This window comes from Argiope bruennichi, chromosome 5 (assembly GCF_947563725.1).
Source record: "Argiope bruennichi chromosome 5, qqArgBrue1.1, whole genome shotgun sequence".
NCBI classification, from domain to species: Eukaryota; Metazoa; Arthropoda; class Arachnida; order Araneae; family Araneidae; genus Argiope; species Argiope bruennichi.
Genome location: NC_079155.1, coordinates 62,532,025 through 62,555,456, shown reverse-complemented (window position 1 = coordinate 62,555,456; position 23,432 = coordinate 62,532,025). Strand labels below are relative to the sequence as shown.

General features: G+C 29.1%; 1 protein-coding gene across 1 annotated transcript in view; it reads left to right on the top strand.

Moving 5' to 3' along the window:
- The first annotated feature begins 479 nt into the window (after positions 1-479).
- The window catches only part of LOC129969089 (locomotion-related protein Hikaru genki-like), a 51,734-nt gene continuing 28,781 nt past the window's right edge, over positions 480-23,432 (top strand). The window contains exon 1 of the mRNA XM_056083498.1: positions 480-566. Coding sequence (XP_055939473.1) covers positions 494-566 — 73 coding nt within the window. The 5' untranslated portion in view covers positions 480-493. The remainder of the gene's footprint in view (positions 567-23,432) is intronic.

The window sequence follows — 23,432 nt, the reverse complement described above, 5'->3', positions numbered from 1 at the left end:
CTTTATTATTAACCATTTTTAACTCATTAAGAATTTATTGGAAGATTATTAAACTTTAAAAAAAATTATTGTGAAAATAATTTACATAAAGCATTTCTTTTTTAAAGAATTTTGCACCGATTCTTAAATTAAGTTTCCCAAATATACATAATTTAGGGCTCATTTTAAACTTTGTGCCTAATGAATTCAATTTTAAACAATTCCACCCTTATATTTTTAATATTTTAACATATGAATATCAATGTTTTTTTGCACTTTTATTCGTTTAAATTTTCCTATTTTATTTTAGAAAATCTAACTCGTATACCTCTCTACCATTTAATAATATCCACCCGAAGTTAACGATCAAACACAATAAAAAACAATGTAACATTTACTAAACAGAAAGGGCGCGCAAAATTTTTCATTTTGCGTGGGCGCAGATATCCACAAGGGGGCGCTGCATTCATCCCATCACCATCCGGAAGCTGAAGATGATAAACACGCAGTCAAAATGAAGACGTCGTTGCTCTTGCTGCTCTTCGTCTTCCTGGCCGTGGATGGGCAACGGGTCGCAATTAGGAGGCGTGAGTACTTTTCTCTCTTGCTTCCAACGAATAATTCCCTCTCGTGGGGATTTTTGCAACGGGATGGAAAGGGAAGGGAAAAATTAAATGTATCTGACGGCAGAGGAATAGTACATGGGAACGATGTTGTTGACAAAGAAGTTGGGTCGCGTGTTGTGCTCTTCCAAATACAACCTCAAGGAAATGCCTTATGTTTCTGTCCTTGAAAGAGTTTAAGAAAGATGCTTCTTTGGTTTTAAGATAACGTTTGTAAGCTGAATTAGGGATTATTTTTCATTTTAGAAAAAGAAAAGTCTTACATGGAAGATATACATATAAGAATAACAAAGAGTTCATTGAACCGTATCTAAATAAATCAACATATAAACAACTATTTTTGAAATTGCATTTTTGTTAGTAAAATTTCATTAAATTGTAATAAATGGCATCCCTTATTTCCAGTTATAGATATTTTAAGTAAATAAAATAATGATCAAAATAATAATCAATCAAATAAGATAATATATTTCAGAAAAGAATTTTCTGACTGAAGAGTGGGTTATTTTTTTATAATTAATTGTTGAACGCACTCTCTGCTTTCTCTTTCATAATTTATATTATTATAAATAATATCTACAGGAAAGGTAGAAAACTACTTTGGTTAAAATTAACATACTAATTATTTTTAATTTATCATTTTATTTCAAACGAAAATATTTTCTACCAGAAGAAGGGGTTTTTGAACGAAATAAATTTACGAAACATTACATTAAAAAGGCTCTACTATCTGGGAAATTTAGAATATTGACGTTCAGTACACAACAGTTAAATCACACGGAAGCATTTAAAAAAAATCGAACCGCCTTAACTTTAAATAAACGTTTATTCATTCTGTAATTAAATAACGTTCTATTAGCAAACGTATATTCTCAAGAAATGCATCCAAAAATTAAAAAATTTAAATTTTCTGTTATAAGTCGCGGGTTTTAAATATAAAGAAATTAGCGTATTATTGACATAATTACTAAAGGATTTATAAAAGCTGTGAGAAAAAAGCGGAAAAAAAATTTCAGTCTTAAATTTTTTTCTGTTTTTTTGAGATTTGACGATTTTTTTTTTTTTGAAACAATTTGTTCAGAAATGTCAAATGAATAGGTCACGAGCGAGAAGATTCTGATTTAATCTTTGAATTTAACTTTTGCTTCAGTTAGTTACAGAAAATATTTATCGAATTCTTTTGACCAGAAATTCCCCCATCCTACATTTTCCTGTACAATACTTCTCCACTTCAAAAGAATATATGGGACTCTTATTGTGTACATGCGTTTGTGTGATTCATGAAATAATATCATTGATAATAAAGATGTGTCTGTGTGCGTGTGCGTGCGTTCGTGCGATTGTGTGTGTGTGTGTCCGAACTTAACAAGCCAGATCGTTTGACCTATATCAATCAAATTTAGTAGAAATGTCCCCTTCATTGCTATGTTTTTAAAATTTTAATTACGTAAAATTTAATCCAGATTTTGTGTGTTTTCTCTGATAACTTCTAAAAGTATTATCACACCAAAACTTAAGGGGTTTTTTTTTCACAGTTTTAAAATTTCAAAAATTATTCTTTTAAGAAAACCATTCATTTGGTGTGTATTTTTTTTTAAATTTTGACTTTTTTTTAAATTAATAATTTACTCAATTAATAGAATGCATTTTTATTCGAAATTCAAACCGTTTTTATTGCTTCAGCAAATACGTATTTGCATAATTTTTTCCGTCGTTGAGAAGAAGTAAACGTCTATAATGATTAAGTAGACATAGATTTTTTATTGATAGTTTATTTACTGATCTGAGTACACAAATATATAGGTGAAAGTCGAAAATGCACATCACAAATATTCTCCAAAATACATAATTAAGTTATAGATTAATCGACTAGCTGATTTGCCAAGAATATTGATAGGATTTAATTTCTATAATGCATAACTTTGTCTCATGCATTTCTCATGCATAACTTTGATGTCCCTTAAAACTTCAAAAAGATACCCTCGTTAAAAAAGAAAGAGCCTGTTTAATATATGTGTAGTTTACAAATAAGAAAATGAAGTTAAAGTATCTTGATAGTTAAAAAATACTAATTAACCAGAAAACTACATTTTTAATAACAATATTATATCGTGGGATTTGCTTTCATTAGGAAAGTTCATATAAATAAAAAATAGAATAGTTATGATGGTATTGAAATAATACAATTCTAATGTAATTACAATTCAATCTATATCAACGTTTAAAAGTATCTTTTTGATGTTTTAAGAAAGATTAAAGTTATGCATGATAAATTTTATGAAATCAAGCCCTATCAATATTCCTGGCAAATCATCTAGTCGTCAAAGCCGGCTAATCTATAATTAAGTGTTGTGTTTTGTAGAATGTCTGTGATGTACATTTTCGACTTTCGCCTATATATTTGTGCACTCAGATCAGTAAATAAACTATCAATAAAAAAAATCTATGCCTACTTAATAATTATGGGGATGTTAAAAAATACAGTGTTGTTAAAACGAAAATGGAAATATTATATTTTTTCATATAAGAAATAAAATTATTTATTTATATCTCAAATTAATTAATCTTATTATTAATTCAGTCTTATTCATTACAAGCGCTCAAATGTGAATAAAATATTATCCTGGATTATTTCAAAATGGGAATATTTTTATATAATTATTAATTATGTATTTTCCAAAATTATGCGAATAACCAAAGACTTTCAAAAAGAAAGGCGCATAAAAGTTTTTACTTTTCTAAAAGTTTTTATACGAAGAGATAGTATTGTAATTGCCAAAAAATTCGAACTCGAGATTTCAATGAAACTCCACGTTTTGAACGAAATTTGATATATGATCATTATTCCACATTTGTAGAATTTTCTCAAATTTTCTACAAAATTCAGTTTGTCCGTCCGGCTTTTCAAAGACAAGCTTACAGGACAGCAGCAAAAACGAAAAGAGCTAGACTTGAGAACTTAGATTTAGCATCAAAAACTAAGATTTGCATAATGTTTGAAACAAAATCCATTGAGGGGTGGTCCAGTTGTCGGCTTGTACTTCTGCATATATGTAAACGCGATAATTGAAAAACGTTTCAATTTAACTAAAACTAAGTAAAATTTGATATATAATCTTTTCACTTCAATTGTAGTTTGTGTTCAATTTCTGTTTTAATCGGTCGGGAAAAGTCCGATTTTCTTATACTTGTGTATTAACCGCCTCTCAGCATTAATTGCCAAGGAAGCTCTTTCCTAACTATTGTTCGCTATGGGAAGAAGTTAATAATGAACAAATAACGGCTTTTTTATTATACTATGAAGCACAGAACTCTCGTTATTTGAAGCATACAACTCTCAGAAAGATATCTGAGCACTCATGGCATACATGACCTTGCTCAAGGGCTGCAATTTTATGCGGGTTTGGGAAAGGGGATAGAAATTTATTAACGAATATGTCAGAAGACCCCCTGCCAAATAGAAAAATGTTGTTTTTAATCAACTAACTTCTTTGAAATAATTTTTTTCTCTTGAACAGAGGTATATTTGTTTTTTCCCTCCTTATAAAACAAAGATAATTTAATATAAACATAAAAAACATTTTTACCAAAAGCTTACTAAAAACGTTTTATGATTAAATGCAGAAAATTTTCCCTTTTCTAAAAACAGTTAATGTTCTCAATGACCTTTGTGCAAAAATGACGCATGATTGACTCAGAAGGACTTGTCAAAATATTCTTCTTAGAATATTCCTCTTCAAATAAATTATATTATTAAAAAAATTTCATCTTTCAAATTAATTTTATTTCCCTTTAAGATTTGCAAGATATTTATTATTATCTTTCGTGCAGACTCCGATATCATTTTGTTATAATTAAGAAAATTAAAAAAAGTAGTAAAAGGAATTCTTTTCATTAAAATGTGAGAGTTTGAATTACTTTTTGATTTTTGAGTGTCATGAAATTATGCATAATTTCAACCATCATATTAAAAAAACCGGTTCAAATGGTTCGAAATTTTCAGAAATTTGATCAATCTTGGTATCACTTTCGTAAAATATTGCATATTTCCAGATATTTCAATCTGTATGTTTTGTATTTAATACATATAGATTGAAGCTTATACTAATTAATGAATATTCCAGCTGTAAAAATTCTCAACAGTTGAACAAATTCATAAATCAATTAATATTACAAATTAGTCCCAAATAAATAAATGCCATTATAATAAAGAAATGAAACAATCAAGAACTGTGTTTAAATATATTTGGAATTTCAGTTTGTGTAATACAAAATTGTTTCCAACAGTTTAAAAAAATCTAATTTTAATTTTTAAAATAAAATTCATAACATGCAGTCGTCCACAAAATAAGTTGAGCACCGGTACCCTACCAGATTTTGAGAAGATTGTAAAAAGTGACAATCTATTACATTTTATCGATTGCCCTATATCGATTCTTAAATCATTATTCTGTGATGGCTATTTCAACATTTTACCTCCCAATGACGTGCATATCGAGACTCCTCAAGAAACTACTGATATTTTGTTTAGAAATCCGGTCAACTGTTCTGTATTCAGGTCCGAACTTATTGCAATCTATAAGGGACTTCAATATATCGACACGTCCTCTGAAATTGTCTTCGGAGACATTTGGATTTTAACGGACAGTCGTAATTCTATACAGCACCTTTCTCATTGGACGAAAGTGGGGGACAAGATTAGCATGAATATCTTAGACCTTATTGTCAAGCTCTCCGCTGAACACTCTATACACTTTCAATGGGTTCTCTCACATGTTGGTTTAAATGGTAATGAGATAGCGGATAACTTGGCTAAGACTGCCTCAACTGATATATTTCATGGTGATGCAACACAAACTTATTCTGAAATCTCCTCTATCAAAAAGATGGAGTCGAGTGCACTTTGGAGAGTCCCACCTGCTCACCTTTGGTACTTTGGTAAGAGCCCTGGTTGGTGTCACCGCTTGAATATCTCTAGAAAACAGCAAACGGCTCTCTCTCGTTTTTTGAGTGGACACAACAAATCCCTCACCTTCCAACACGGATGGAGGATCTTTGCTGAATATCTTTAGTGCAAAGCAGATCAAGCCTCCCCCAATCACATTCTTAAATGCTTAAATGTTACGATTTTTGAGATTTTAAGGGATCCGCTATTGTTTTTTGGACTTTTTGGAGATCTTTGGTTTTATGGAGGTGGTATAGCGCAGCTATAACACCTGGGATTAGAAACAACAACAACAACCTCCCAATGATAGCTATTTCAAAATTTTACCTCCCAATGATGGTTATTTCAAAATTTTATCCTCCAATGATGGCTTTTCAAAACTTTACTCCTCAATGATGGACATTTTAATTTACCTCCAATAATGGTTACCTACCTAATATCTTACCATTGAATTGATTATTATTATCATTATCCAAGGATCAACATAATTCCTTTTGTTTAAATATTTTCTGAATGAAATGTAAAAAATATATATATGGAATAAATAAAAAAACACAAATAATAATTTTATTGTTACGCAGTTGTAAATTTTGAAATAAAAGAAAAAAAAAATCGAGTTTTTTCAGTATCATATTATTTTACTTTGCTGCTTGCAAGAATTCAAATAATTCATCGCCAACTCTAAGTTAATTAGTAAAAATTCTTTTGTGTAAAAAATAAAATGTATCGAAAGAGTCTCACTTTCCTTTTTTGTTTGTTTTACGGAAGCTTTCTAATCCAAACAATAAAAACAGTTTCATCAATCTTTCTCGCAGCTGTCTGCATGTTTTGGAGGAGCGCAAAGAAATCCACAATGTCATTAATTATTTCCTTTTCTTTCATATCAAGTGCCCAGGAATGCGAAAACCTCTATTGTAACGAGTTTAATTATATTAATTAAGTCTTGAACATACTTCATTAACTTTTGAAAATAAACTGCCAAGAACAAAGCATTGAGGAAATGAAAAATTGTTGCAACTCATTTTTCAGAATTTCAAGTTTATATGAAACGTACTATCCTTACATATCATAAAAAATCGTAATAAAAATATGTATTATTTTTAAAGTTGATTAATGTTTAAATTAGTTTTACATGTGTTGGACTGATGCCGATCAGATGAAGCAGCATACTGAAATGATCTTGCGTTTGTAATTAGATGGAACGAATGCGGTTTTTTTGCTTCTTTAGATAGAGCTAAAAATGCCCAGAATTGATTGTAGATTACATTTTTACTTGCTTAAAAATAAACTTTAATTGATCAAAAGATTTTAGCAAGATTGAACAGTATTTAATTAACTTCTTAAAAGTCTAACATACCAATGAAGAATGTGACCATTCTTGTATTACGCAGGGGTATAATATAAACAAAATAATTAATCGAAACATTAGTTCTAATCCCAATTAGTATATCAACCAAATCCATGAGACGAGGACTAATAAAAAGATAGTGCAGCAGCTTTTCTTTATCAATTCAGCACTATATTACCTAGATATAATTTAAAATAAAAATCTGATTTAACTTGAATATTTGAGGTAAGTTGATTTTCTAATGGTCTTTAAAGGAACATTAGAATGCATAGCTAGAAGAATACTCTATTATAGACCTCTTGTAAGCATGCATTAAGTGTACAGGGTTACTAATGGAAATATACGATGCTCGTGCATCGTGAAAGATTTATGAAATTACTATTTACGCCTATTCAAGATTCTGTGAGGCTAAATTCTTCACAATTAAAATTTGCAAATGAACTTCTGTATTTCTAGCATTTTCAATTACATTTTGCGTGCATTGTGGGCATAATGTTACAGATGAACCTGCTTCTTTACACACGAACCTGCGTTGTTCTAATATATACTTTCACTCATTAGTCCTTGGTTTTTCGTCCATCTATTATATGTACATATGATGTTTCTGTTAACCTGTTGCTATGCAAAATTCATTTATTTTGTTGTCATTGTTAGTAATTTCAGTAAGACCAACTCCATGATTTTAAAAACCTCGAAAAAACTCATGATAATAGGAAAGGAGCACACATGATAATAGGAAAGGAGCAGTATTTACCTTACCAGTAAAGACCTTAGGCAGTCAGCAGGTTAACTAAACCTGAAATGCCTGCTCGCTTTAACTGGGCAAAGCAGAAAGACCTTGAGGACTCTAGTAGGAGTGTATACTATAGGTTACTTACTTCGACGGCTCCCATTTTTAGTTTACTTCGCCCATTCCATCCAGGAACACCTCTTTGCCATAATGAAGTAGCAAGGCGGGACTTGGAGAAGAAATAAATAGCGGTATATCCACCAGGCTTTAGCGCTACCTGCTCGCTTGAATTTATTTTAGTTTGCCTGACATAAAGTTTTTTGGCATTCTTTAAAGTTAATTACCTGTATATGACAGAAGTAAGAATCGATCCATGCTACCATTTATAGACTTGAAATGCGCCTTGTTCAATTAATTTTGGATTATCGCAAACGAAGGGCGTGGAAGGGAAGGAATTAGAATGACCATTTACTATAGCAGAAAATAGATATACAGAATTAGATGCTATCGTGCATGAGCAGTTACATATATTGCATGACTGACTTCATTTATTTGCTAATATGTCTCACGTATGATGTATATCATACTAAACCGCTTCCACATTTTAAACTAAATTTTGCTTCAGTATTTTTATTAAAAGAAAATAAAAATATATCAGTCCTATTTTTATTTAGTTTCATATGAGCCACGAAAACAATTTTGTGTTCCTCAACCGTAATTTCAATTCCTTGAATAGAAGAAAGACCTAGACTTGCATTAGGGAGCACATAAGTTTTCTTAATTTCGCTTCGTTCAAAATTAGAACTTTCCTTCGTCTGATATAAATCCAGAGTTCCAGAGAGGAAGGAGTTCTAATGAGTTTTGGAATCAAACGGCTCCAAAAGTTTAGACTCTAAGGATTTGTTTTTTAGTCTCTGTTCCTCTAACAGTTCATTCCTTCCTCAAAGAGTTGCTATTTCCTCTGGAATTTAAATTGCACGCATATTTCCTCTTTTCCTTATTTTATAAAACATCTGCCTTAAAGTACATGTTTTTTTTAAAGTTATGCTTCTAGTTGCAAATCTACAACTGAATTAGCATTCTTTTACTGTTATGTTATTTTTTTTTATTTTGAATAAATGCTCCCAAAAAATTTTTTGATAAAATTAATTTTAAAACATTTGTTTTTGCCAAGCATAATAGTTTTCATGCTTGCCTAAAACCATTATGCTAGTTTTTTTTTAGTTATTTGACTACTGAGAGATGAAAGTTATTATTATAACTGAATCAGAGAACATAACTATATATTCACATACAAAAAAAAATCTTATCTACATATTACATCTCAAAATATGCAGTAATAATGTTCAGTCATTATACATTTTATAAGATAGTGCTCATTTCATAAATTGTAATGTATTATTCTTTTCCCTCAGGCAAAACAAAGTATGCCGTTCAGAATCAAATTGTCTAGCTCGTTTTACTTCCTTCACATAAGCATGTAGTGATTCTGTGATAGATGAATCATCTGGTATCAAAGCTTAAATTATTTGGATTAAAGGTCTATTTTGGGATGGAGCTCCTAACTTTGAACCATAGTCAGATGACGAGGACGGCATCTCTCCTCTGAAGACTTCCAGACCCCTCATCATAGGTCGAATCTCTTCACCAATTTTTTACTTGCATCAGGCTTATATATAAGGCAGGCAATTGATGGAATCGATGAAAGATAAGAGAAATATCACTCTTGAAAGTGGAAAAAAAATTTTAATGCTTAACATATATTGATTACATTTTTTAAAATTCTAAAAATCTCTGGAAGTTTCATTGGAAACCTACATTAAATATTGAACTGTAAAAGATTGAACAGGCTGAACTGTAGAAGTGCATGCAAAGAATATTTATCTTCAAAAAATCTTCATATTAAGGTATCCAGAACCTCACAGAGTAAACATGAGAAATAAAGCCGTATGGGAAATTTTAAAAATTTTATGATGCCTTTTTTGTTCCTCTGTGAATGTAAGCCTACTATAAATACGTCCTTACTATGCTCTTCAAAACTAATTTTTTTTCTCACTATTGCTATTTATATTTTTCTGAATATTCTGCATTAATATTATGGTCTTTAAGGAGCCTAAAATGTCTTTAAAAGTTCTGTCCTTTGAGTACTAATATATATATGTATGTAATAATTTCAATTTATCCACGTTCTAAAAATAATTCTTTTCCAATTACTCGAACTCAAGCTTCACTTTAACCTTAACTTCTGAGTTTCGATATTTTTTATTTTCCTATGCCGAGCCTAACTCATACTAAATCTAAAACAGTGCTTCAGCAAATTCCCTTCCGAAACTATATAAGTTCAAAATATTTTACTACAGACTCTTCTCACTTCTTTTTGCCTTCCTATTCGTAGTATGCCAGTGTCTGATTGTAGTTCTAACAATAATTGTTAATTAGTCTAAAACTGAACTGAGATAATTTCCACCCACAAAAAGACCCACAAGGTGTCACATTCAGAGAGCACGTAAAAAGATGTTAAATGCCAATTTCATATTTTTTCAATATGTCTACCAAATGGTCATATTCAAATGAAAATCATATTTTTATTACTGAAAATTGATATTTATAGGGTGAAAATGCAACATTGTTTCAATGGAAACAATATTTGACATAAGACATTACTTAAATCTTAAAAGCAGGTTTACAGATTCAGAACAAAATGGAGCCACGTATATCATTTTTCAACGTTTAATTAAGTCAATTGATCAATTGATAATATTATAATCTGGAGTACATATCTGTACAAAATTCCAAAGTTCTAATAGATCAGGAAATGAGTGAAAAATCAGTTGCAAAATTTCGTATTTACAAACAATAAAAATGCTTAAATCCGAACTGAATATTTGGTCCAATAGAACACATTTTAGAGCCTTTTGAAGTGGGTAACTTATTTTTTGCTAACCCTGTATTCTTAAGATCTGTCTTGAATTAGTTAACAAAAATATTAGCAGCAATCACTATTTTAAAAACAGTAGATTTAAATACGATATTTAAACGATGATAATTTTTCTGTCCTTCAACTGATACTCCATTGTAATTTGAATTCTTAGATCTAAAGTTCTCTAGTTATGAAGTTCTAAAACGATGTTACGATGATCCGATATGAGGATTCAGGAAGTTCGTTAATCTATCATCAATTGTAGTTTTAAATTTTGGATCTAAAATTCTCTGGGTTGAAGCCGAGTACAAAACCGCAGACAAAAATAGTTTTTAAAAATAGACGAAGAAAAAAAACCCCACCATTTTAAAGAATTTCCAGATATTCAAAGACCTTTAAAGCAAAAATCCAACTAGGAAATATTTCTTTTCTTTCTGTGTTCCTCTTACCATTCACTCTTTTTCCGGAACTAGATTCATACGCTTTGCATTCCAAAATATAGTCTCCTCCCTATAGTGTCAGCTTCAACGGTTCTCATCTCCGATCGCTACTCAAAAACTCTTCAAAATCTCGTATCCGGCTGACAATCATCTGCGCCAGAATTCTTCGACATGTCACAAAAAAGATGCTTCGAATCTCCGACTTTTTTTCCTCACCATTTCGGAAAGAATATAGGAGCTAAAATTTCATGTGAAATTTTGAAAATAAAAAAAAAGGAATTCTCATATTACTTTAAAATATGATAATATTTCCCAAGTTAAGCAGGCATTTTTATATGAAAAAAAAAACGTATTTTGCCGTGAATGCTTTGCTACTTAAAGCTCCGAAAGTAAATTTTTTATGGAGGTTTTTTAAATTTAAGAGTTCGTAAAAGTAGGTATATTTGATAGTATATTCACCTGAATCTAAATGTATTTAAAATGATAATGTCACTAGACACTAACTTCATTATTCATCTACTCACTTACTCATTTCTCTAATAATGTCACTAGACACTAACTTTATTATTCATCTACTCACTTACTCATTTCTCTAATAATGTCACTAGACACTAACTTCATTATTCATCTACTCACTTACTCATTTCTCTAATAATGTCACTAGACACTAACTTCATTATTCATCTACTCACTTACTCATTTCTCTAATAATGTCACTAGACACTAACTTCATTATTCATCTACTCACTTACTCATTTCTCTAATAATGTCACTAGACACTAACTTCATTATTCATCTACTCACTCAATCATTTCTCTAATAATGTCACTATACACTAACTTCATTATTCATCGGCTCATTTACTCATTTCTCTAAGTTATTTTCAACTAATATGGTATATTAATTTTAGTGTACATTTTCATATGCTTTGTGTTTTCTTATGCTAATTTATTCTTCCCAAAAAAAGTTCCGGTACTTCCGAGATTCATTGAAATAGCGTCTTAGCTACAAATAAGATCTGATATTTCACATTTTTAATTTTAAAAATTATTTTATTTTTAACAAAATTACATAAAGTTTCATTTATACGAAGTAATCGGATTTCATACAAGGTAAAACTTATTTTTTGTAACTTTGCTAATTATCATGTGAGAACATGATTTGTTTTTGTATGGGAATTTTGAAACCTGAAAATGCACGGGCGGAAAATTGGCGATTTATCGGTTTTGTGGCATCAGTTTTTCTCCTGTCTTTCCAATAAAGTACAGGGCCTTAAGAAGTTATCACTAGAAGAAGCACAGAGAAGAAAAGGGGAATGAATGCGAAACAGCGAGGGAAGGTATTGATAAATGGATTATTATTGATAAATGTGGAAAATAAGAAGCATTTAATAAATTTACAAAATAGGATGACAGAATTTCATTTTGCCTAAATATAAATCTGTCAACGTCAAAAAGGAGATATTTCATAATACATACAGCCCGAACTTCATTTGCATTTTTCAAAAATGACAATCATGTTCCTTTAAAATATAATAATATTTTTCAATTTAGATTTCCTTTGTCAAAAAAGTTTTTAATTGGAATGTCTTGAAATTTTTGAAATTTCGAATGAAATTCTCTTTGCCAGTGTTATTTAAAAGACAAGTTTCAAGACCTCAATGAAAAATAAGTGTTATTTGATTTTCCAGATATTGAAAATAAAAACATGTAGTATAGATTATTTAAATACAAATAAAAACAGTTATAACAGAAAAAAAAAACATTTTAAACAGAATGTTTTAGATGAATCATCATATTGGCTTTATATTTTCTTTCAGGGATTTAAAGGGGAAAATAAATTTATCACAACATGCAAATATCCATAATATTTCATGCTTTAAAAAATGTTAGCATTTTTTTTAGTGGAAAAATTTTCCAAGTAACGGCAGAAATGTTACTTCTAAATAGTTTTTGAATTAATGTATTCAATTCTAAAAAGTATTCAATACTTTTTCATCTTTTCATGTTACATTTCGATTCCTTGTTTTCATATCACATTCATGTGAGTTACAGCACAAACGAATCTTGAGCCATTATCTTTATAGAATTCATGTCTGCAAATTTACTTTGAACCATATCTATAATTTCGATACTCTGTAAATATTTGAAGAAGAATTGCACTTGGAATCAAAAGCGCTCTTCTCAATTATAAGATTTCTTTAAAGTTTTAATATCATAATTTAATTGCCATACTATGTATTGTTATGTATGAAATTCTTTACAGAGTTTCATCGCAGAATCTTTAAACTATACAAATATAATTCTTTTGGAGATATTTAATGATCCTAACATCTTAGGAAACGGCTTTTATTTGCAAAAAAAAAAATGGAATAAAAGAATAAAACATCGTTTTTGCAAATATTAGATATTCTGTTTTTTCATCTTTTCATTTCATCTGCTTAGTAAAAAAAAATAATAATAATTTCTATTCATAGAGCTTTTTAGTAGATTATAAATATTTTAAAAGACAACTTTTATCGAAAAATCTAATGGAAAACGTTGAATACTTTCAAATGTATTCTTGCATATTGATATTGAAGAAAAATATTGTTTTTCTTCTCTCAAAATGTTTGAAGTAGAATATTTCAAAAGGCATATGAATCAGATATTATTTGAGAAAATAGTTTCCATGCCGACGTTTAATTGAGATCTTGCATTTTACAAACGATTGTGTAAATGGTGCTATTTAATGAATTCAAGGAAAAAATTTTCAAAGGATGCATTTTTTAACTTTCATGTTTATGGATATTTTTTAAAAATAATACTTCATTTTTTAACAAATCTTATTGGTGTCATTTGAGGTATCATTAATATGTTTTAAGTACTTTGAAACTGTTTCCTTGTGCTTTGAAGATTATTTTAAAAGCTTTCTTAAAATTCCACAAAAATCAATATTTCTTTCTTCTTTTTTCCCTTGGTGAAAATATTTCCCTAGACAAAAGATTTCTAATAAAGAAAAGACTGAAATTATGTTAAAGTATTTTATCAATTAAGAAGTTTTTAATCATTTTTTCATTCGCACCCTCCATACTTTTCCGAATATTAATTAAAATGAACATCCGAAATTTCTCTCGTAATAATTGTCAAATTTTTCTAAGACGATAGCTTTTTTTTCCCCCTTTTCAACAAATATGAAATCTTTTTTTAAATTAAAATCTTCTCATTTGAGCGTGTGTGTTGTCTCTCTGCAGAACAGACCGTTTGCCCTAAGGCTACCAAATTTATGGGAAATATGCTTTGAAGAACAAGAATGTGCAACTCAGAACGGTTTTTTGAAATTTTAAGAAATTAAAGCGAGATTTAGGTGTTTTTCTGAGATAGCATCCGAAAATATTACCTTACAAAAATTGTAATTTTACCATTCTGAAATTTTAAAAATTATATTTTTAATGATATTAATTTATTTCTCGTGTAAGTGTAATTTTTTTTTAATTTTGATATATTTTTCAAAAGTTATCTTTTGAATAACTTTCAACAATGATGTCCCTGCTTCACAGAAAATGAACTCGTTTTCATTTTTTCATCTAATAATTAAACACATGTTTCCCTTCCTTACTGATAGCTAAGAAAAAGGAATCCGTTTAATAATTATGTAGTTTACATGAGAAATAAAAAAGTGAAGTTGCAGTTAATCTGGAAAGTGAGATGATAGATGAATCGCACAGCTGCATCTTTAATAGCATTCTGATGTCATGGGATTTGAGTTCATTAGGAAGGTTCACATACACAATGAATAGAATAACAGTAACATGGTTAAAATAATACAGTTCTGTCAGAATTTCTTGCTTAAAATTACTTTTCTGGGGGAATCATGACATATACAAAAGATTTGTTGGAAATTGAAGTATATAATTAAAGTATGTACATTGGAGAGAGTTCGTGATGTACATTTTCGACTTTCGTTTCGACGAACTAGGTTGGTCGCTAAAAACGACTAGAAAATAATAAAGGTTATTATATTATAATGTAGCCAAATATATTGCTTTTGGATAGTCAGTCTCAAAAATACATATACGAATTAGTTTCTTAGTTTTCTTGCACATTTTTGTTTAACTTGATTTGTTTGCTGTCCATAAATATAAAATTGGTTATTCAGTTTTCCACTCCCCTTTCCCTTTATGATGTGCAAGAGTTTTTCATATTTTTCGCGTCATATATTTTCTATAACAACATACTAATTTAAAACTTTTAAAACTTAATTATAAATTAATTATCAATAGATTTCAGAAAATTCTTACATGAAATAAAGCTTTCTCTCACGTTTTTCATATGACTTTACTGTTTTCTGTCTCTAAAGGTGAAATTAAGTATGATCATGTGAGCACATGATGTTGTTTTAGTTTGGGGTTTTTGAAACCTCAAAATACACGAGCAAAAAATTAGCGATTCATCTTTTTCAAGGCATCAATTTTTCGCTTTTAGGGTTATTAGAAAATGATAAAGAATGTTGTCACATTTGGCTACTAATCGCTAACAAAAAGTTACAACTTGGCACGAATGTCCACCATGTACCCGATTCTCCTGTCTGGTCAAAAATCTCCAAAAACTCGTCTAAAGATTGTCACCCTGGATGGATACCAGAAATGATAACAAAAGGTTTTTAGAGGCTGCAATAAAAAATTAAGGTTACATTTGGAGAGAAATCGCTACCAAATATTTCAACTTTGGCAACTGTACATTAATCTAAAGCCTAGTTGTAATTGTTATGACTTCCCTACGGAAATTGATATTCGTATCTTCCAAAACAGTTATCTTCAAACAAATAGCTTTGTATTATCCTAAAACTTTAAAAATTACCTTTGTAATGATATCAATTTCATATGTGTAGAGTTTTCACTTAATTTTAATAATATTTTTAATTCAATCTGAAACTATCTGAAATAATCTTTTTAAATGCTATGAAGTCATCCAACAAAATATTCAGTTGCGTGTTTTTATCAATCCTTAACTCAGTTGTAAGATTTTCACACTCGCTTTTATTTAATAATCTTTACACTTTTAATCTGCAGTAAACTAGTTCAATTAATTCGTGTGTTTCGATCAGATTTCTGTCGGTTTGAAACCACTTGACTTAAAAGAAGATAATGTTCTAACATAATAACTTGAAAATTCAGATTCAGATTTCAATTTCTTTTAATACTAGTTATTTAATTTTTACTTCTCTCTTCGTATGTTAGACTGTTACATTTTTGCCTCTTCTGTATTTTCCAAGACAATACTCTTATTTTAACATTTCAAAAATTTAATTACCGATTAATTTAAGAAAATTTTGAGTCCGTACAAGTAGCGCCATCTGGTGGTGAATTTGAGAAAACAGTTATTTAAAAAATTCCATGTCATATTTATAGTAAGAAATATAAATAAATAAATTGAAAATGACTAAAATAAAATTATAATTTTATTCACTAATGAAAAAAGTGTGTTTATAAAATTGTGTTTATATGAAAAACTTTTTAGGAAAAACCTATCTTTTTGTGAAACCATCTGAGACAAAATTTAAGTAATGAATGTCTTTATAATAAGCATATCCCTTTTTAAAATATGATAATATTTTAAAAAGGGAAAATGTAAAGAAATATTTTCAAGTCCTTTGAAATTGCTGCAAAAAAATAAAAAGTAGTAACATAAGAACCCTTTTCGAGTATCATCCATGAAAATGAGTAAAATCTGATACTTCGCTATTTGGGGCGTAGTAAAAGATTTAAATGGTAAAATAATGGGCTAATTATGTATGTTTAGTAAAACAATTCTTCTCTGAATTTAATTAAAAAAAATTGTGACTAAATTTTTACTCTTTTTTATTTGAATGTTTTGAAATATTCTAGCAATTTATTTTAGAGCAGTCATTTGGAAACTCTCAATACTAAAGGGTTATATCTGTTAATAATAAAGAAGAATATATATCTGTCTGAGTGTTGGTCTCTACAGACAGACCGATATGAAAAGTAAATCATCGGGCTACAGACAGACCATTAGACCTCGAATTACCAAATTTGGCATAAATAGGCTTAGGAAAGGGAGAATTGCGCTTCAGAATTGAAAGCTCAGGGTTCTCTTCAAACAATAACCTAACAAAAATTGATACAAGCCAATCCAGTATGTGATGCTATTGCGTCTTCTTGTCACTTGCTCTGCGAAACATCGCTCTTTAAACATGCCTTTATTTACATTTTTTTTTTTTTTTTTTTTTTTTGCTCGCATAACAGTTACTTATTGTGAGAGGTGCTTGTTAAACAAGGTGGGCCGTGGTGGCCTGGTGGTAAGGTACCGGTTTGTGAGCCGTAGAGTTTCAGGCTCGAAACCCGATTCCACCAAAGAACCGCCGTGTAAGGGAGTCTGTGGCACGTTAAATCCGTCATGCCAAATGTCCTCCCGCTGGTATGGTGTGGAGAGGGGGTGCCAACTCAGGTGTCGTTATCGTCATCTGACCGCGGTTCAAAATTGCAGGTCCGTCCCAAATGTAGCCCTAGTGTTGCTTTACAACGGGACGTTAATATAACTAAACTAAACTAATTTGTTAAGCAAGGTTTGATTGTATTTCGTATAGAAGAGAGTAAAAAATTAGCAGACATTTTTCGCAATCAATTTCACAGAAAATCAGACACTCGCTAAAGACGGCTAGTGTTCCTAAATGGTAAATAACTAACAATCAAATTAAGTCTATTAAAAATACAACCAATGAAATCAAACTTATAGAAACAATTACACTATTAAAATGCCATTGGGAATGTAATCATATAGATGTTACAAATAATACTTTATAGCTTGTTTCGTTTCAATTTAATTATTTTCTGTTTCAAAAAGACTCTCCTCTAGAACAAATTATTTGCATTCAACACACTTTTACGAAAGCTAACAAACGACTAAACTTTTAATGGTTTCAGTTCGGTCAGAAATGTTCGAAAGCCGAAAGAATAATGGATGGTGTTAAACGCATAAATAATGCAGTGGGAGCAACTCATTAATCTGAATTAACTGCGGACCGGACACTTTTATTGACTGCACTTCCTCCTGATGATTACCCTGAATGGATAATTTGACAAGTCGAATGAATCTATTTTTCCTTCCTTCAATTCTTGCGCAAATGAAAAGCAATCATTCGTTTGCTTCATTTCCTGTGTTGCAATGCTGCAACAAAACCTTTTGCATTAGAATAAAGTCGAAAGGTAAAGTGGTATTTATAAAATGACTTATTAGAAAGTTGCGGTATTTAATTAATCGAGTAGAAAATAAAAAAACTCCAGTTGTAGAAAATGGCACTTTTTCAAAAATAAATAAATAACTACTAATAACATGGTAGAATGTATGTCCCTGGCGCTATACAGGAGAGACCGTTTGATCTAAAGTTGTCAAATGTGGCCAGATATTTTTTAGAGGCTAGAAGATATGTCTCTGAGCGATTTTTAAAAAGTTTTAATTTTAATTTTAATTTTAATTATTAAAAAATAAATCAATTTTGCGTTTTTTACGATAGCTCCGAAAAACTTATCTTTCTATAACATAAAAAATATTTTCATTGTATTCTTTTCGCTTTGTGATTGGTAGATAGTGAATCACCTGACCCGTGATATTTGAAATTTGTTTTACCAGTACTGTTTGAAATATTTCATTAAAATTATTATTATATTTTAGTAAGTATTTATATTCCACTTGATGGCAAAATTATGACAGAAAAGGGAAAGTAAAATTTTAATTAGCACAAATGAGTTTAAAATAATATTATTTGTTAATTCTACTTTTAGAATACCGCTTGTGGCAACGCTAATGAATAGCTTTCCGATTTATTTACCTTTTTCGGGCAACGGAAATTTTTCGTCTCTATGCTAACAAAGATCTGAACACACCTAAACAATACACGTGTTAACCCTGCATTGTTTTTTTAAATAGTAATGAGGCGTCCAGTGATATCAGATGAAAAAAAAAAAATGCGAAAGGAAATCTGCCAGTTTGTAAAGAAACGCTAATTGTTTTGTTGGGTTCAATCAATATTTAGATATTGGTGATATGGTGATTAAAGGATATTCTCATTGTGGGACTTGAGACCACACGATTTGCAATATTAATATATATTTATTAATATGCATCCATTAGGATATATTAGCATCTTGGAAAGAGTAAGCTTCCAACGTTGAACGAATGGCCAGAGCAGTTTAAAAACTTACTAACAGGAAATGACAAACATCGGGGATGGTGAAAGAAAGCGAGCTAGTTTAATAAAATAAATTTAATTGTCATTCATTTTTTTTCTCTTTTTATATTTTTTGCATAATTTTGAATGATAAATTTCATAGTTGTAATGAAATCCAAGACACTTTTATTGCTTCTTCAAATACTTGCAGGATTTTTATGAAGTTGTGCAAATAATAAGTAAAATCTTCTAAGCTTTCAACCGTGGATTTAGTTTGGTGCCCCTAAACCAAACCAAACCAAACTAAAACAATTACTGGAAGCTAAAATTCAATTTATTCTCTGCATGATTTGCATAGAAAAATAAAAAAAATATATATTATATTGCCGCAGGAAGAAACATGCAATTTAAAGATAAATTATGTCGTGAGTTATGCTATTAAATTAGCATGGCATTAATGACTACTAGAATTCGATGCTTAAAAGGACTTCGTTAAGGGATGTCTCAAGTCATGCATAAGACTTTAATAGAAATTAATCACAATAAGTATTCCAAAACAATTAAACGACGAAGACGAAAAGTAAAAAAATAAAATTAAAAAAAAGGATAGCAGTTTTCTAACAACTTCAAAGAGAACAGTTATTGGTAATTTGCTGTTTTGAAAGGTATAGTTTTTTTAAGTACCTCTGTTCTAATATCATCAATTTGTATTATATATTACCTATTAGATTAAACAGACAGTTTACTTTCAAGTGCAGCAGAAAATAATTTTCAGTTTATCGAATCACACAAAAATTTTCTTTCATTATTAAAGTTTTAAATGTAACTGATGTGACTAATTAAATAAAAAGTGAATAAAAAATAATATTGCTTTTATTTATACGTTTAACGCTATTTAAAAAACAAAATTTCTAGTGTCCAAACTGTTGAACCAGAAGTTATTCATAAAAAAAATAATAGTCAACCCATTTGTAATATTTTAAATGCACATTTTCCCCGTCGACAGAAAGTTTTGTTTTTCAATAAAGCGAATAATAAAAAGACGGACCGCTAAAATTCTTATTATAATTTAAAACACGCCGCAACAGTAAAACTACCCTGCTAATATAATTAAGTAAGGGCCATTACGTAATGCAAGTTTTTCATTTCCGCCATAAATCAAAGAAACCTTTTTGTCTCCGGCTCATTAAACTCGAATATGGATATAAATTTAACGTTTTGAATGGCTTTCATTTCGTTTTATTTTATTAATATTCTTTAACAGGGTTTCAAAATTACTTTAATACGACACTTTTCTGCGTGGGAGAACTTTTTTTTCAATCGATTTTTCCATTTGCTCTAGAAATCGATTTCCTCTTGTTACTTTTGAAATCAGGGGAAGATTAATGGTTGCTGACAACGTTTCCTGAACGGAACAAAATAAATTACCGTTTTTAGTAATAATAACTACAACAACGGCAATCTCTGGGTTTCAACTTTCGCTCTTCTATTGTTTACAGAGATCGATAATATCAATAAATAAACAAAACCGCTGGCTTTCGTTTAAAATCGCTGACTAGAAGAAAAATATTGAAAAATAGCAGCAAGTTTTTATCTTTCAGACGATAAAATAAAAACAAATGACGTTCTGAAATAGAATCTTTCGGCCTCATCTTCATCTAACGTATCCTTGACCTTTAACAATGTAGAATTTTTCTTTATAAATACATACCATATAAAATTGAGAGTTGTAATTTAATCTGTATCCGTTGGCACTACTAGCAATTTGAGTAGAAGTCTCCTTTTTTTCAATATATTTTCATCCATGAAGAATGTGAATCCCTGAGAAAAAGAATTCTTATCTTTTTATATATTTTAATCCACGAAGAATATGATCAAATGAGAAATAAGAATTCTTTTTGTATAGTAGTATTTAAAATAAACAACAAAGCTTTCAAAAATGTTCAGTCTATTTCTATCTTGTTGCTCATTTTTGCTGCACAAGATGCGGTATTATTTGAAAAGCAAATAAAATTGTGTTTTGAAATATCGTGAATATTCAAGTAAACTTAACGAAGTTTTGTTGAAAGAAAGTAAAAAAATGTAATTCATATCTTGACTTAGTTTCATTTTTAATTTTGGTTTGTAATCTCATGGCTTTTTTCAATGTATGCCAGAGGAAAAATTGGCTGAAATTATTATATAATATAATACATGGTATGATCCATGCATTATATATAGTTATGAATAATACATGGATCGTGATTGATACGACTTCGTACGCAGATCAGATGCTTTTTCTAGTCGCTTGATATAATATTAAAGTATCATCAACAATTCTATTTAATTTTCGTTATTTCGATATCAAAACTAAGAATTCTAATGAATTTTTAAAGAATTAAAGATTGTATTATGTTTCGGAATTCTTTTTGTTAGTTATATACGTCAGAATCTTGCAACATCAGTGACTGAAGTGAACAACTTTATAATACTTTATAATTTTCAATTTATTCAATTGAAAAAAAAAATTCTTTCTCTAAAAATCTTTTAACATGGTTGGTGTTAATTTATTGTTCAAATATTATATTTAAAGTTCTCTGAATAATGTTTATTCAAATTATTTGCTTGTTAAGATTATTTATTTATTCTAATTATTATTTTTTAAATTATCGAAAAATTTTGTGATAATTAATATTATTTTATTTATTTAAATTATTTATTACTTATTTATTAAAATTGTTAGATAGTAAAAAGTATTATTATTTTTAGATAAAAATTGTTTTATTGTACCTATTTTTAGATATTTTTCTTCATTCTTAAGAATTTTTTATTCTTAAGAAGTTGACTTATTCGAGATGCTGTGCGTCTCGAATAAGTCAACTTCCATCATCTATATTTTGCAAAATTATTTAACATATCAGTGAAAAGTGTTTTCAAATGATGATAAAAATTTAAAAATACAATTTATACATTAGAGTTTCTATATTAATATTCTTGCCTAGAAGTGGTTCTCTAAAGGAAGTCAATTTCATAATAAACTTGAGAGATAATGAATAAACAGATTTTAAAAATTCTCAATCGAAACATAAATAACTTTAAGCAATTTATTTTAGTTTTATAGCTTTTGAATATTTCTATTAAAACAGAATTTGTGTGATATTACAATGGCATGCCAAACTTATTTAAAATTGTCATCAAACAATAATTATATGTTGTTTTATGTTGTGTTTGATATCTTTTTTTATTACTTCTATAAGAGTTTCAATGAATTCCTAGCTTAAGTAGTCGAGGTAAATTTGACTTGCATCTCGACGGCATGAACTGACTTTTATTTATAAAAAAAAATTTCAAATATAATCATTTTTTCACAATTATGCTTTTATTCCATTCATGCATCAACTTCAAATCTCTAAATATCATTTAGTAATGCGTACCTCTTATGTGGGAATTCAAGGTTTTTATTCTTTTTAGAATTTCTGTTTTGTCTTGTGTCTTCATTTGTCTCTTTTTTATAGTTTATATTCTAATTTAAGCTTTTTTTTATTTATAATTTTGTCTACTAACTTTGATTATTAAAAAGTCATGTTGTCTCTTATTTTGTGCATTATTATTCGAATGAATTCTTTTCTGTTTCTACTGCATATTTTTTTTTCATTTGAATCGAGTGATTCGAATTAATGCGTTGCTTTATAATGTACTTCATTTGTAATTTGTTAATATTATTAGAACACCACAATTTTCGCAACTGGAACGTTTTCTCTTATTGAAATATATTTCTTGAGTCGAAATGAAAATTTCATTTTTATAAATGAAAGGAGGGATCAAGAAAATAACAAAACGAGGAAAAAACCTTCACCAGGCAATCTTAATATTAAAACTAATACATAGAAAAAAAGTAATATCAAAACATTGCAGCGTGATTTTTGCCTTCTAAACTCAACCTTTAACCTTCTGCCCTACATTTAACGTTTTGCCTTAACGTTTAAACAAAACGTTAAGGCATAATTCTACATTTATGATAAAGCAATCGAAATGAATTATTTTATTAAAATAAAATGAATGTCGGAAAAAATTTTGAAGGCTTCAGATTGATATAACTTTTTAAAACGGAAATGGTTTTCTTGTTTAAAATGTTATTTTTGAAACAGATGGAATAAATAGAATAAAATTTTATTTTTATCTAAATATTGTTTGCTGTAAATTATCAAAAATAATCATAAATTCAAATAAATTTTCAAAAACTATTATTTCAACTTTTTTAAAAACTCTGATCAAATCAATAATCTCACCGAAATATGT